Genomic DNA, 15,229 nt, shown 5'->3' with positions numbered 1-15,229 from the left:
TGGAGACACATACAGGAACTACTAAAATAATGACTCTCATCAGAGGAAGAACAAACTTAGCATTTATAGGTTCTAATTAAATTGTGCCTTCCAAATAAGATGTTTTTTTGCGTTTCACTAAAAATAGTGAACTTACAAACTGGAGAAGGAAATAATAAAATGCCCAAATAATTAAAAGGAAATGGATGCAAAAGGAGCACCATTTTCTGTTTCAGGGTTTCTGGTGCTTACAGACTATCTACAGCGCCAGGAGCCGTGGGAAAGCCAGATCCACCAGGGAGATAAAACAAGATAATAAATGTGAACATCCTTTAAAATAAGGTGAAACATCTCTCTTAAATATCAGTTGCTTATTATTATCATTGCTGCTGTCATAATAACACTAGCCCTTGGGGTTGGAGAGAGAGTCTGTATGGACCACAGAACATTAAATGCATAAAATGGAAATGGTTATCGCTTTCAGTTCTTCCAGGGTTCGGAATATCAGAAGTTGTTCAAAGCCTTTAAAAATCAAAACCAAAAATACTCCCTTGTGGAATGTACTGTTTTTAAAAAAAAAAAGAGCACTTGGAGCCGTAGAGTTTCACCTGGACCTTGTATAGCACACTCAGACAAAAATAAGCCTTTATTTTCTTCCAAAACGCTCTGCAAAATGCCTACAACTGCTTAGTTACTACCAAAGGAAAATGTCTCCTATTTTGGTGGCCCTGCAGCTTTTCTCTCCCTAATTAGAGCCTCCATATTGTCTGGCCATCTGCTTCTGGGTTCTGCCCAAGTTGTGGTAATGGAAGGGGTATTTTATGATCTCATCCTTTTAGTGGGAGGATAAATTCTACATTAGTCTGTTCACGACAAAAGACCTTTGGGAGAGACACATAGGTTCCCCATGGTGCTTTCCGTTTAGCAGCTAAACATTCCTCCTGGCTGCTAAGGTCATGGGGGTTCCTGTCTGACCATCTCACAGCCAGCTAACACGAAAATGCCATATGCAGAACATTCTACATACTCTCAGCCCCTGTTCTTATGTTGTCTCTTTCTACTTGATTTGCTACTTGACAGAAACCTTTGTATTCTCTCCACTTATAGCTGCCCTCTCTTACTGAGGCAGGAGAAAGTTGGGCTCCAGGCTAGACATTTACAGTTGGCCTCCTGTTCACACTTGCTGGGGTAAGAAGATGGGCTCCAGGCTGGACATTCATTACCAGCCCCCTGTTTACATTTCCTCAGCAAGAGAGAAACGAGCTCCGGACTACATATTTATGAACGGACTCCTGTCTATATTTCAAGATCTGCACTTCGATATAAGAAACAACAACAGGAATAGCGTAGATAACCGGACATGGGACACTTTTACGGCAGGGACAGAGAGGGGCTAAACCCTGTTCAAAGATCAAGAGGTCATACATTTCCCATCCTTGGGGCAAGGGAAACATCGCACATGCGCAGAAAGGCTCCTTGGGGGTCAGAAGGAGGGGGCACCACCCCATAATATGTGATGCTAAGGCCGCCCCATAGGCCTCTGGGCTGGAATCCATCTTGGAAAAAGAGTTGCGCACGCATATTGAGGAGGGTCCTAGGGCAGGTCAGGTGTAGAAGAAGAAGCCAGATAACTGGGCAAAGGTAAACAAAGACCGGGAAGAACTGCCCTGTATGAATGACTTCACCTCCTCTTTATTGCATTGCTCCTCATTAGGGAGGATGGCCACACCCTTTCTCTCCTTGTGCATCTCTGCCTCGCTTCTGTCTTAACAAACTGTTTCTCTGTGCGCTCTCCCACTTGTTGTTGTGCTGTGTCTCTAATAATAAACTTTGTACCTGTTTTTACAGTTTTTGCCTCCTTGAGAAATGCATTTTTCACTGGGGGCAAGAGCCAGGGGGTGTGGTGGCTAGGATTCCTGGTTTTCATCCAGGCTACCCAGGCTCAGTTCCTGGACAGGGAATTAAGATCTCGCTTCATGCCACCACTTAACTGCTGCCTCTCTGAGATCATTACATTGAGTCATTTTGGCTATTCGATACAACCCTGTTTGCGTAACCACCAGCCTGGACTCACCCTTTGACCCCAGTGTCTCATTTATCCACACGCAGTCAGACACTCTGGTACATAGTTCCTAAGGATAGCCTTCAACAGCTCCTCTCATCCCTGTACGTGCATTTTTCTCCTCCAATCAACAGGTGAAGTCTACTTGTCTACCACTGAATCTGGGATGGCCTTAGGGCTTGCTTGGACCGAAAGGGCATGGAAGAAGTAACACTGTGCTAGCCTGGGCTTGGGCCTTCAGAGACCTAAAAGCGTTTGCTTTTGCTCTTTTATTTTTTTTTATTTATTTTTTGGTCGCACACCTCGCGGGATCTTATTTCCCCGACCAGGGATTGAACCCAGGTCCACAACAGTGTAAGCGCCGAGTCCTAACCACTGGACCACCAGGGAATGCCCATGTTTTTGCCCTTTTGAAGCACAGCTGTCATAGAAAGAAGTCCAATCTGTCCTACTCAAGAGAGGCCATGACGACAGGCTCCGGAGGAGGCACCGTCCTCTGACTGAGCAGCACCGGGCTCCTCAGTTTCCTGGTTCTTATGGATTTAGTCCCAGCAAGTACCGCACTGGTGCTCTGTGGAGAGCAGAGAGAAGAATCTTAGATTTGAAATCAGAAGAAATTCCTGAAGCCAAAAGAGCAAACACACTAAGCCACATTCATGCATGTTACTTGTATTTGTACAGTAGCTTTCAAACCAGCTTCTTGGATCTCTGGCCCTCATCTCATCTTGTGCTTGGCTCTTTTGCATGTTGGGCTTACAAGTGAGCTAGTAAGAAAGAATTTCATAGATTTTTTTAAAAAATCGAATGAGGGGAATTATACTATGTATTCTATTGTTTAACCAAAGATTTCATTACATAGTGACCTCTACTGGGAAGAGTAAATGTATCACCAGGGCTGACAACAAAAAGTAGCCAATTCAGTCTGTTTGGTCAAAGAATTGGTTAATTTGGAAAGGCAGTGCTGGTCAAATCTGTTATTTAGAATTAAGGCCCAATTGTACTCCGAATCTTTTTATTTTTAAAAAGATTTTGTGAAATATTTCAAACTTATGAAATATAGAAAATAATATAATAAATACCTGCCACTCAATCTTGTCAAATCTTAACAATTGACCATATTTATCTGTTAAAAAGAAAATCACAGGCCCCAAATGATGCCACTTGTGCTAAAGCCTATGATGCCAAATCTAGGCTTAATACCTGACTTGCAGTTTTGACCTTCCCCAGAAATGTAATCTTAATCAACCAGTCTAGAATATTCTGGTCAGCCCCAATGACTAATCTGTCATGTGGGCCCTCTCTAATCTCCTTCAGGAAGAAGAGGCATATCTGCATGATAAAACCCTTGCTTTTCTCTTCCCTCCCAAAAAGAAGGTGTTAACTTTCTCTTAAACAAGGTAATATATCATCCTTTTCCACTTGAAATAATCTTGCTGTGAGGGAGAATAACTGAATGTGCTGTGATAACCTCAGTCATTAACTGGGAGGACCCACAGCACCGCCTTCATGCAGCTGGCTATGCACTTATTTGTAAAAGTTGATATGCATGGAAATTTTGGGCTTTAATTCTTTAGCAGAAGAAAGGGGAGGGGGACCTCCTGTTGATCCAGGAACCGCTACAAAGAAAATGAACTCTGGCTGGTGTCTTCTGCCCTGGGGAGGCCTTCTAGGGAGAAGAGGGAATAGTATAGAGTCAAAGTGCCTGCTTTCAGGTCCTGGGTCCCTACTTTACTAACTAGCTAACTCACCAGTCTTGGGTGAGTTAACACTCCTCTCTGTGCTGCAGGTTCATCCTCTATAGGGTCATAATAGTATCTACCTAATAGAATAGCTGTGAAGATTAAATGCGATAATTCATATAATGCACGTAGAAAAGTTCTTGACATCCATTAAACACGCAATAAATATTAGGTGTGGTTGATATGATCATGATCATTATCATCATTAGTTTCTGGCTGAAGGGACTTGGTCTGACCTCCTATAGAGAAAGAGGGCAGAGACAGAAAAGGAGGTGTCTGGTTTTTGTGAATCAGCACAGCAAATCTTGAACCATTTTTTAAAAAAAATAAATTTATTTATTTATCTTTGTACGCGTTAGGTCTTCGTTGCTGCTCACGGGCTTTCTCTAGTTGCGGCGAGCGGGGGCTACTCTTCGTTGCAGTGCACGGGCTTCTCATATTGCAGAGCACGGATTCTAGGCGCGTGGGCTTCAGTAGTTGTGGCACGCAGGCTCAGTAGTTGTGGCACACGGGCTTAGTTGTTCTGCGGTATGTGGGATCTCCCCGGACCAGGGCTCGAACCCATATCCCCTGCATTGGCAGGCAGATTCTTAACCACTGCACCACCAGGGAAGTCCCAACACAGCAAATCTTAAAGTACTATTTAGTACTTAATAGCTGAAGTTTTCAAATTCTATAAAGAATTTTACTGGTAAGAATGTAGGCCCCAACAGTTTGAAGTAAGGCTCATGATGGCTCAAGAAATTCAGCCTATTCCAGCGGAAAGTGGCCCAGGTCCCTACAGGTCCTTAGAACAGTCAGCGAGGGACTTCTACACCTCTAGGGTAGGCTAGGGTCTGTGGCCCCTGTCCAGCAGAAAGAAGCTTCAGGAGAAGAGACCTTCATCCCCTTACCCCTTAAGAATAAGGGTGTAGAGTCTCTCAGGGGGGAATGAGACAGGCTGGGACCTGGGACCCTCTGCTGAGTGCACCTCTCCTTGAACAACAAAATACAAAGAAATTTTAAGGGACTAAAAATAACTGCGTGCATGGACAGAAGATACAAAGAGACCAAAAAACCCAACTGCCACTTTTGAAGAGCCCAGAGCAAAAACAGGGTACTGAGCACAGCCCCTGAACTCGACACCACCAGAGGGTGGGCAAAACACCTAAGCCACCCCTGTGGCCCGACCCCTGGACACACCCCTACCCTCACCCCATATAAGGAACAAGCTCGACACCCACCTCAGGGAACACACAAACAAGGGAACCTGTTGTCTGTTATCTCTCCCCCCTGCTGCTGCAGGAGGCCCAATAAAGCCTTGCCTGAAAAAAAAAAAATGTTTCCTATTATTCTATCAATTTTTCTCTAGCCACGTCTTAAAAAATGTAACATACATTCATTCAATAAATATTGATTGAATGTCTACCATGTGACAGGCACTTTTCTAGGCATTAGGAATACAGTAGTAGAAAAGACATACAAAATGCCTTCCCTTATGAATCTTACTTTTTAAAGAAATAAACAATGAAAGAGGAAACTGAAATATAATACTATCAATCAGTGATACATTCTATGTAGAGTATTGCAGATGGGAGATATTCAGATAGAGTAGTCGAAGAATGCTCCTTTGAAGAAAGCTGGCATTTGAATGAAATGGGTTGTCAAGAGATCTATTCAATTATTTGAAGGAATAATCAAGTTAGAGGGAATAGCAAGTGCAAAGGCCCTGAGGCAGGAAAAAGCTTGGCTTATCTGAGGAATAGCAAGAAGGCCAGAATGGCTATTTTAGAGTGAACAACAGGCAACATTTTTGTTTGTTTGTTTTTAATATATTTATTTATTCATTTATTTTTGGCTGTGTTGGGTCTTCGTTGCTGCGTGCCGTCTTTCTCTAGTTGTGGAGAACGGGGGCTACTCTTCATTGTGGTGTGAGGGCTTCTGATTGCGGTGGCTTCTCTTGTTGCGGAGCACAGGATCTAGGTGCCCGGTCTTTAGTAGCTGTGGCTCGTGGGCTCAGTAGTTGTGGCTTGTGGGCTCTAGAGCGCAGGCTCAGTAGTCGTGGCGCAAGCACTTAGTTGCTCCGCAGCATGTGGGATCTTCCCGGACCAGGGTGTGAACCCATGTCCCCTGCATTGGCAGGCGGATTCTTAACCACTGCACCACCAGGGAAGTCCCAACAGGCAGAATTTTTAAGAGCTATGCTTAGAAACATAAGTAGGGGCAAGATTATGCAATGCCCTTTAGCTCTTGGTAAGGAGTTTGGGTTTTATTCTGAGTGATAACAAATCATTACAGGTTTTGAGAGGTGAAAAAGAAAGATTGTGGTAAAAGCAAAGAGATCTGTTAGGAGATGACTGTGGTCCACATGAGATATGAGGGTCACTTGGGTGAGGGTAGATATGAAGATGATGGTTAGTAGTCAAAATCTGGATCTACTCTGAAGGTAGAGCTAACCAAAGCTATTGAAGGACTAGATGTGATGTGTGATGTAGAGAAAGAAATCAAGGATGACACCTTGGCCCAATTAATTGGCTAAGTGGACAGAAGTGCCATTTACTGAGGGAAGATGAGGAGTGGGTCTAGTCTGACAGGGTGGAGGTTATATTTGGACTTGTCAAAAAAAAGTATTTTTTTTTGGCCGTGCCACACAGCTTGTGGGATCTTAATTCCCCTATCAGGAATTGAACCTGGGCCATCAGCAGTGAGATCTCGGACTCCTAACCACTGGACCAGCAGGGAATTCCCTGGACTTGTCAAATTTAGATGCATAATAATCCAAGCTGTGATGTACAGTAGCTCAGCAGAAATGTCGGGGAGGTGGATTTATATTTGCGTCTCAACATGATCTTGACGGTTTTAAAAAATGGGAGGAGATAAGATCAACTAGGGAATTATAGTGAGAATCCAGAAGTTCAAAGGATAAGGATCAGGGCATTACAACATTACGAGTTTAGCAAGAGGTAGAATGGCCAATAAGGATTACTGAGACGTGGCTAATGAGGTGTAAGAGGAATCAGAAAATGATGGTTTCCTATAAGCCAAATAAAGAAAATGCATCCAGGAGAAGGGCGTGATCAGCTGGGTTATAGAAAACCCTTAGACATCGTGGAATCATCTTAATAGCTGGTATCTGCATATATATATATGTATAGTAGTTTATAACATCAAAGTGTTTGTTGGTACAGTAATTATACAGGATATCATGTGAAAGAAGAGTGTTATGATAAATTATAGCATATGTTGTATGCTATGTTTCACTTAGAAATTCATAAGCCACCTTAGTGTATGGATTAGTATATAGCTCTGAGAAGTCCACGGGGGAAACAAAAACAGATACTTTCTTAAATCCAGAAATTTCCCAAATTGTGTTTTAGAAATTGGTGGAGAACGAATTCAGATCTAGAGCTCTGACTCCAGAGCCTGAATTCCTAACTGCACGGTACTGCACTGCCCTATAGTTGTATACACTAGCCATATTTGGCTATTTGAGCACTTGAAATATGGCACCTCCAAACTGAGACGTGGATAAATGTAAAATATACACAGGATTTCAGACGTTTAAACAATGTAAACTAGCTCAATAATTTTTTATATTGATTACAGTTTGAAAGGATATTTTGGATATATTGGGTTAAATAAACTATGATATTAAAATGAATTTCACCTTTTTCCTTTTTTAAATGCAGCTCCTAGAAAATTGAAAATTACATATGTGGCTCATTCATTTTAATAAGTAGAGGCTTTAATAAGTACAGACTGTCCATAGAATTTACTTCATAGCGCTGTCATGGTCAAGAGATTTCACCTCGTTTTTTTTTTTCACCAGAATACCTTGTGTTATCCAGAGTTGGTTCATTTCCAGGCGGAAATAGGTAAAAGCAACATTCTTCCCCTGGGTCTTCAGCTGTTTTCAGACATATTCTTCTACTCCCACACAATGTTCTTATCGCTTTCACTTTTGGCAGATGCATTTTATTAAAAATATTGGCTAATTGGTGACTTGTAAAAGGCATACACCAGAAGGCTTTTTTTTTTTTTTTTTTTTTTTAAATAAAGCAACAAAATTAAGTGATAGTGGAGAGTCAGTCCTGGACTTCAGCGTTTGACTTCATGTCCTTACTGGGTGAGCCAGCACCACGCTGATGTCTATAGTCTGACAGTTAGTCACATGCTAATCCTGTAATGCTTGAGAAACACCATCTAAATATCTCAAGGGGCTACAAAGATCTTCTAAATATTTTTAAAGCTCTAAAAGATTAGAATTGTCTAACATAATGTTTCCCTTCCTGAAACCTGCTTCATTTTAGTTCTAAACATTCCTTTAGTCCTTATTAATTTATTACTTCTGTAAAGGGAAACAGTCTTCATAAGTAAGACGCTTCTTTACCAGTAATGATATATTGTGTCCACTGCCGCAAAGTGGAGTGGAAATCTGACACTCATCTAGGGTCATTTTCTTTATGCAGTTCAGTATCTGTCAACCCTGGTTCTGTACTGGAATCACCTAGGGAGATTTTGAAAAACACAAATGTTCTAACCTTGCCCCTAGAAATTCTGATTTAGTGACTATGAAGTCTACCTCAGCCAGCTGAGAAAATCTGATGCAAAGCTCAGCCTGAAGACTATGTGAGGACAGCAAAACTAATGTTTTGGGCTCTCCAAAACTTATTTAAAAAAAAAAAAATTGGGGCTTCCCTGGTGGTGCAGTGGTTAAGAATCCACCTGCCAATGCAGGGGACATAGATTTGAGTCCTGGTCCGGGAAGATCCCACATACTGTGGAGCAACTAAGCCCGTTTGCCACAACTACTGAGCCTGCGTGCTAGAGCCCGCGAGCCACAACTACTGAAGCCCGCATGCGTAGAGCCCGTGCTCCGCAACAAGAGAAGCCACCGCAATGAGAAGCCCGTGCACCGCAATGAAGAGTAGCCCCCGCTCACCGCAACTAGAGAAAGCCCGTGGGCAGCAACGAAGACCCAATGCAGCCAAAAATAAATAAATAAAATAAATTTATTAAAAAAAAAATTAGTTTGCACCCAGGTCTCTTTTTTCTCCTCCTGCCTGCAAGAATACTAAGCACCTCTGCTCAGACTTTCTTAAGGAAATATCCCCAACTGGACTATATTCTTTAAGGAGAGGAATAACATCTTTACGTTTACCCTGCACCATACTAGTCAAGTGCGCCTCACGTAATTGGTACTCAGAAGAAAAGCTTGTTTCAAAAGTACATATGTAATTTGGATAATCATAAGACATTTGTAAGTGCAGAAATAAAACAATTTACATTATTCATAATGAGACCATTGGCTTATATTAGTCACAAATATTCAACATGGCAAACATAAGAATTTAAGAAACTTACGGGTTTCAAAGTGTTCTTTAGAAAATAGTCCAAGGCAAAAACGTCTTGGGAATTGGAATAGCACGGGGAATGTCATCTAGGCTTTATGGGAATCTATGTCAGTTAACTTGGGCTGCCACATAATATACCACAGACTGGGTGCCTTAAATTTATTTCCTCACAGTTTTGGAGGTTGGGAAGTCAAGATCAAGATGTTGGCTGATTTGGTTCTAGGGAAGGCTTTCTTCCTGGCTTGCAGACGGTCACCTTCTCACTGTGTCCTTACAAGAGATACAGCGAGAAGGTGGCCATCTCTGGTGTCTCTTTTTATAAGGATACTAATCTTATTGGATCAGGACCTCACCGTTATGACCTCATTTAACCTTAATTACTTCCTCTATAAGGAGCCCTGTTTCCATGTACAGTCACATTGAGGGTTAGGGCGTCAACACATGAATTTTTTTTTGGTGGGGGGGAATACACAATTCAGTCCACAGCAGAATTTTTCCAGAGTATCTCTGTCCAGTGGTCATCCAGCCAATACATCAGTGTTCTAGTGGTAAGAAATCAGTACCTGTAATACTTCATTGTAGGAAAGCTCTACTGTTTAGAAATCACATGTGATATGAACTCAAATTCGTATCCCCCCCCAAAACTTCAGTCTTTGGTTTCATGTTGTACTCTTAGGATCATCACAAAACAAATCAAATCTCTCCCTTCGTAACAGCCCTTTAACTAGAGATAACTGTAGCAATTATGGATCTCAGTCCATAAACTCAAGTTTGCAAGAAATATAGTTTCCTAACTTGAACTACTAGAATCCATCTTCTTTAAAGCAGTCACTAAGGGAATGATACATTATAAAATTTTCTGCCAAAAAAAAATTTCCCCATCTCAGTTTATTAATTACAGGTAAGTTTTACTGAAATGCCATGTGTTTGATTTACCTATCATAACATTTAATTAAAATATATATGGCTAGGGACTTCCCTGGTGGTCCAGTGGTAAAGAATCCGCCTTACAATGCAGTGGACATGGGTTCGATCCCCGATCAGGGAACTAAGATCCCACATGCCGTGGGGCAACTAAGCCTGCACGCCACAACTACTGAGCCCCCTCGCCTCAACTAGAGAAGAGAGGGAAAAAAAAACCCTGCAGGCCACAACTAGAGAAATCTGCGCACCGCAACGAAGAGACCACACACTGAAACTAAGACCCAACGCAGCCAAAAATAAATAATAAATAAACCTTAAAAAAAAATATATATATATATGGCTAAAGTGTTACTGGGACTTTGTGGATTATAAGTTTTATTTTACTATTTTACACTTATCACAGCTGAGTTTTCTGATCATAGCGATGTTAAAGTATGATTTCAGAAGAATAAATCTATCATCCATCCTGATGGGCAGGTTTAAAAAATTAATTTATGAGATACCTCCTCCTCCAGGTCTGTTTTCTGGCCCGCAATCCAATAAGATTATATTATTGATTTTCTGTTGGGATAAGATTTTAAAATAACTTTTTTACCTACCCTATTAGGCCAGTGCTTTTTTTTCTTTCTTCCTTTTTTTAAAAAAAATTATTTTATTGAAGTATAGTTGATTTACAATGTTGTGATGCCAGTGCTTCTTAATTTTTCTTCAGTGAAATACCAGTAAGGAAAGAGGACAGAGAATGCAGTACGTGGCTGGAAGTAGCCCCAAACTAAAATTTTGTTGAAGATTATGATTAAATCCTAATCAAAATTATACATTTTTCATTCCACTTCATTATACATCATTGCTTTAAGTATAAAAAATGTTTCACTTCCCTGAATCTTTCAGTAAATTGACTCCGCAGGAAAATACACTATCTTTGCTTTGTGGCTTTGAATAAATTGGTTGATACACTAAGAATAACCGTTAACTCTCTGCTGGGAGGAAGAGGAGGAGGCTTGGAGGAGAGGAAGAAGGCCTCATCTCAGAACCTTGCATGACAGAAAAAAATTCAGTTTGGAAACCTGGGGTTTGTTTACTAAGTTCATAATGTACCTTATCCTTTATTCCCTTAGACCTATTCCTCCGTATTGTTTGCAAATAGGACTTCCTTTCCATGGGACCATTAGAGTCTGAAGGAACAATTCCTTCTGACTCATCACCCTCTTTTCCAGTAGCATAAATGTCCTGCTTTTCCAGCTAATGTTATAGAGCACTTACCTAGTACCTGGCTTGCTTCTAAACTCTTTACATTTATCAATCCCTTTCATCTTTTCAACAAGCCTATGGTGATGGTATTATTAGTATACCCACTAAACAGAAAAGAAAACTGAGGCATAATTAATCCAAGATCACACAGCTAGTGGGTAAATGGTAGGGGACATTCCAACCTAGGTATTCTTTTTTTTTTTTTTTTTTTAAACCTAAAGGGAGCAAATATTATTCATTTATTTTTGGCTTCGTTGGGTCTTCCTTACTGCACGCGGGCTATCTCTAGTTGCGGGGAGCAGGGGCTGCTCTTCACTGCGGTGCGTTGTCTTCTCATCTGTGGGGCCTTCTCTTGTTGCTGCGAGCTCTAGGGCCGTTGCAGCACAAAGGCTCAGTAGTTGCGGAACGCAGGCTCCAGGGCACGCGGGCTTCAGTAGTGCAAGGGCTTAGCTGCTCCGTGGCATGTGGGATCTTCCCGGACCAGGGCTCGAACCCGTGTGCCCTGCATTGGCAGGCGGATTCTTAATCACTGTGCCACCAGGGAAGGTCCCCAACCTAGGTATTCTTAACGGCTATAATATGGTGCTTTAAGGACTCAACGTTTCGACTCCGGCCTTAAGGCAATAATAAATGTGTAAAATTAAAACATAAAGGCTTTGATAATGTTGGATGTGTTATAAACAGAAAGGTTTTTAAAGGAAACTTTTTATTCAGTTATAACCCATATACTGAAAAGTGCATATATCATGTTCAATGAATTTTCATAAAGGACCACACTGATGTAACTATCACCCACATAGAGAAATAGAACATAACCAGACCCCCTTCCCCCAACGCCCTCTTGTGCTCAAAGGTAAGTTTGAAAATTCAAAATAAGTATTCACTTATTGTTGTAAAGCTGAATGCTATAGTCTATTTCAGGCCCTGAATAAAATTCATTCCCATAATAATATACTCTTCCTAGAGCGATAATTCGCAAAATTTGGTCCCCAGACAAGCAGCCTCAGTATCAATGACCTGCGAATTTATCACTTGCAAATTCAAGGATCCCAATCCAGATTTACAGAACAAAAACTCTGGGGGTGGAGCCCGGCAATCCGTGTTTTTACCAAGCCTGGGGCTTATTCTGATGCCCGTTAAGGTTGGAGAAGCACGGATCTAAGTCTGTTGGAAGAGTTCTGGTTCGTGATCGCATAGTAACTGTTAAGTGAATACGAGGATCTAAAGTGCTACGCTCGAAAAATAGTGACAAGTTTTAATCACCTATCTCATTTTTGAAGCACACTGAGGGTAAAATGTTTTTCCATTTTAACTAACCGTGTTGTTGTTCTAGTCAGTGTTTCATTTTAGCACGAGGATAAAGCAGCCTCCCCGCTCCCCGACCTCCTATTCTCTCTCCGCATCCAGCCAGAACTTGTCTAGTTTATCAACAAAACGGCACCCCTGGGTGGCGGGGAATTCAACATCCAGAGGCGGGAGCAGATTTCAGCCAATCAGAAGCCAGGTTCGAGCCGCTCGCCCATCCCGGTGGTGTGTGATTGGTGGTTTCCCGCGGGCGGAAGCGACGCCCCCCGTGGCTCCGCCCCACGCGGCGCAAGCCAATCGTCGCTCCGCGCAGGAAAAGACTGAAGCCGCGCCAGAGTGTAATATGGCGGAGAATATCGCCTCAGCGGCTCCGAGCCCGCGAGGGCTTGCGGACGGGGAGGATGCGGGTTCCCCGGAGGAGCGGATGGCGGAAACGGCGAGAGATGGTCAGGAGCAGTTTGAGTGCCAGGAACTGCTCGAGTGCCAGGTGCATTTGGGGGCCTCTGAGGAGGAGGAGGACGCGGGCCTGGTGGCTGAGGCCGAGGCGGTAGCTGCCGGCTGGATGCTCGATTTCCTCTGCCTGTCTCTTTGCCGGGCCTTCCGTGACGGCCGCTCGGACGACTTCCACCGCACCCGCGACAGCGCCGAGGGTGAGTGCGGGGCGCGCCCGGGCCGGGGGCGGGAACCGCGGCGGGCTGCCGAGGCCTGGTTTGCGGCGCTGTCCCCCAGGGGGTCGGGGATCGGGCTGCTGCGGCGCCCGAGCGGAGGGCCCCCGGCTCAGAGTTGAACGTTGGTTCGGATCCCGCATCCGCCTCCTCTCAGCTCCTCAGTTTTGCTCAGATTCATAAGAGTTGATAGAGGGTTAAGTGAGTTAAAATGAACAGAACTGCACCTAATCCAGTGTCCAGTTCCTTTTGTCGCCTGTGGCGCTTGTGTTTCTTGCTTTTTTCGGCTGAGATACTCCTGTAAAGGCATTTATTTAGCAAGTCACTGTGACCTAGGCATCAGTGTTTTCTATTACTTTGGGAGCTATCTAAACCTCGTTTAGCCCGCTGGCTCCGTGTAGGCTTCAGAATAAAAGTAACTGACAATGAAATCTACCACCTACCCAAGACAGCCTGTAAGCGATGGATAGAGGCCTTGACGCCTAGAGAAGGCTAGCTGGCTTTTTGAATGATAACCGAAAGATGCTCTGGTATTTTTTTTTTTAAGTTATTTTATTTTATTTATTTATTTATTTTTGGCTGCGTTGGGTCTTCGTTGCTGCACGTGGGCTTTTCTCTGGTTGCAGCGAGCGGGGGCTACTCTTCGTTGTGGTGTGCAGGCTTCTCATTGTGGTGGCTTCTCTTGTTGGGAGCACTGGCTCTAGGCACGCGGGCTTCAGTAGTTGTGGCACACGGGCTCAGTAGTTGTGGTGAGCAGGCTTAGTTGTTCCGCGGCATGTGGGATCTTCCCGGACCAGGGCTCGAACCTGTGTCCCCTGCATTGGGAGGCAGATTCTTAACCACTGCGCCACCAGGGAAGCCGATGCTCTGGTAGTATTTATATGAGTTGGCCGTCTACTTATTGCAGCCGAACGCAACCCCAAGATAGTATTTAATAGGAAATCAAATACCTCAGAAAACCGTATTGGTACATTTCAGCTTCACGGTTATCCCGTGAGTTAGGCAAGTAATCTCAGTTTATAGAGGAGTGAACTAGTTAAACAACCTAAAGCATTGATAGGTTAAAGGGTTGTACCAGACGCATGCCTTATCTTCCAATTCAAGAAGCTTTCCTCCGTATCACAGATAACACTAGAGCCATGGTTAATTAACATTAATTAGGGTGTTAAATCCTGGAATGAAGCCAGTTCATTTAATAATTCGCATTATTAAAAAGTCCTCTTTGGGGAGGGGGCTAAAATTATCTATGTGGTAATGAATTTGAATTGGAAACATCAGTATGAACTCCTGTTTATAACATATAGAAATATCTATGCATATTATACGTATATAGACACAGGTCAGGATATACTCATATGTTTCCTTGTTCTGTCAGATGAAAGCGTGTAGAAGCAATGTAACCCTAGCAGCAAGGGGTACACCTAGCACTCAAGTCTTGGTTTGCAATACCATTCTCCAGAGAAATGACCTGATTCTGGGACTGAGACAGGAAATATACAAGTTGAGCCTGGAGCATCTTGTAACAGAAAGTAAGAAAGTGCTAAAAACAAAGCAAAACAAAACCCCCAAAGAAACAAAAAAACCCCCACAATTATGGGAATACAAAGGGACACGGGAGCCAACCGCAAGGGCTCCCAGTGGCCAAAGCTGAAGTAACTCGAGCAAGAAAATACAGTTGACCCTTAAACAACACAGGTGTGAGCTGCACCTGTCCACTTATAAGCCAATTTTTTTCTCAGCAGTAAATAATACAGTACTGCACAATCTGTGGTTGGTTAAACCGGGAATACAGAGGGCCGACACTGGGATTTTCACCCGCTCAGAGGGTCAGCACCCCAACCCTGGCATTGTTCAAAGGTCAACTGTAGTGTTGGATTATAACCCAAAATACAAAATAAATATCCATAAAGTTCATACTGATGTAAATAAATGGTGGAATAAATATACAAATGGAAGAAGAGACAAATCTCC

General features: G+C 42.9%; 1 protein-coding gene across 2 annotated transcripts in view; it reads left to right on the top strand.

The window, feature by feature from the left end:
* Positions 1–12,914: 12,914 nt before the first annotated feature.
* TERF1 (telomeric repeat binding factor 1) overlaps positions 12,915–15,229 on the top strand; it is a 37,523-nt gene continuing 35,208 nt past the window's right edge. The window contains exon 1 of one of the 2 annotated variants that reach the window (XM_036830377.1): positions 12,915–13,243. In XM_036830377.1, coding sequence (XP_036686272.1) covers positions 12,937–13,243 — 307 coding nt within the window. In that variant the 5' untranslated portion in view covers positions 12,915–12,936. The remainder of the gene's footprint in view (positions 13,244–15,229) is intronic. The other variant, XM_036830378.1, reaches the window with a different exon arrangement.

Source organism: Balaenoptera musculus, chromosome 17 (genome assembly GCF_009873245.2).
Source record: "Balaenoptera musculus isolate JJ_BM4_2016_0621 chromosome 17, mBalMus1.pri.v3, whole genome shotgun sequence".
Classification (NCBI taxonomy): domain Eukaryota; kingdom Metazoa; phylum Chordata; class Mammalia; order Artiodactyla; family Balaenopteridae; genus Balaenoptera; species Balaenoptera musculus.
The sequence above is the reverse complement of the archived record's forward strand: the minus strand, read 5'-3'. Positions and strand labels throughout refer to the sequence as shown.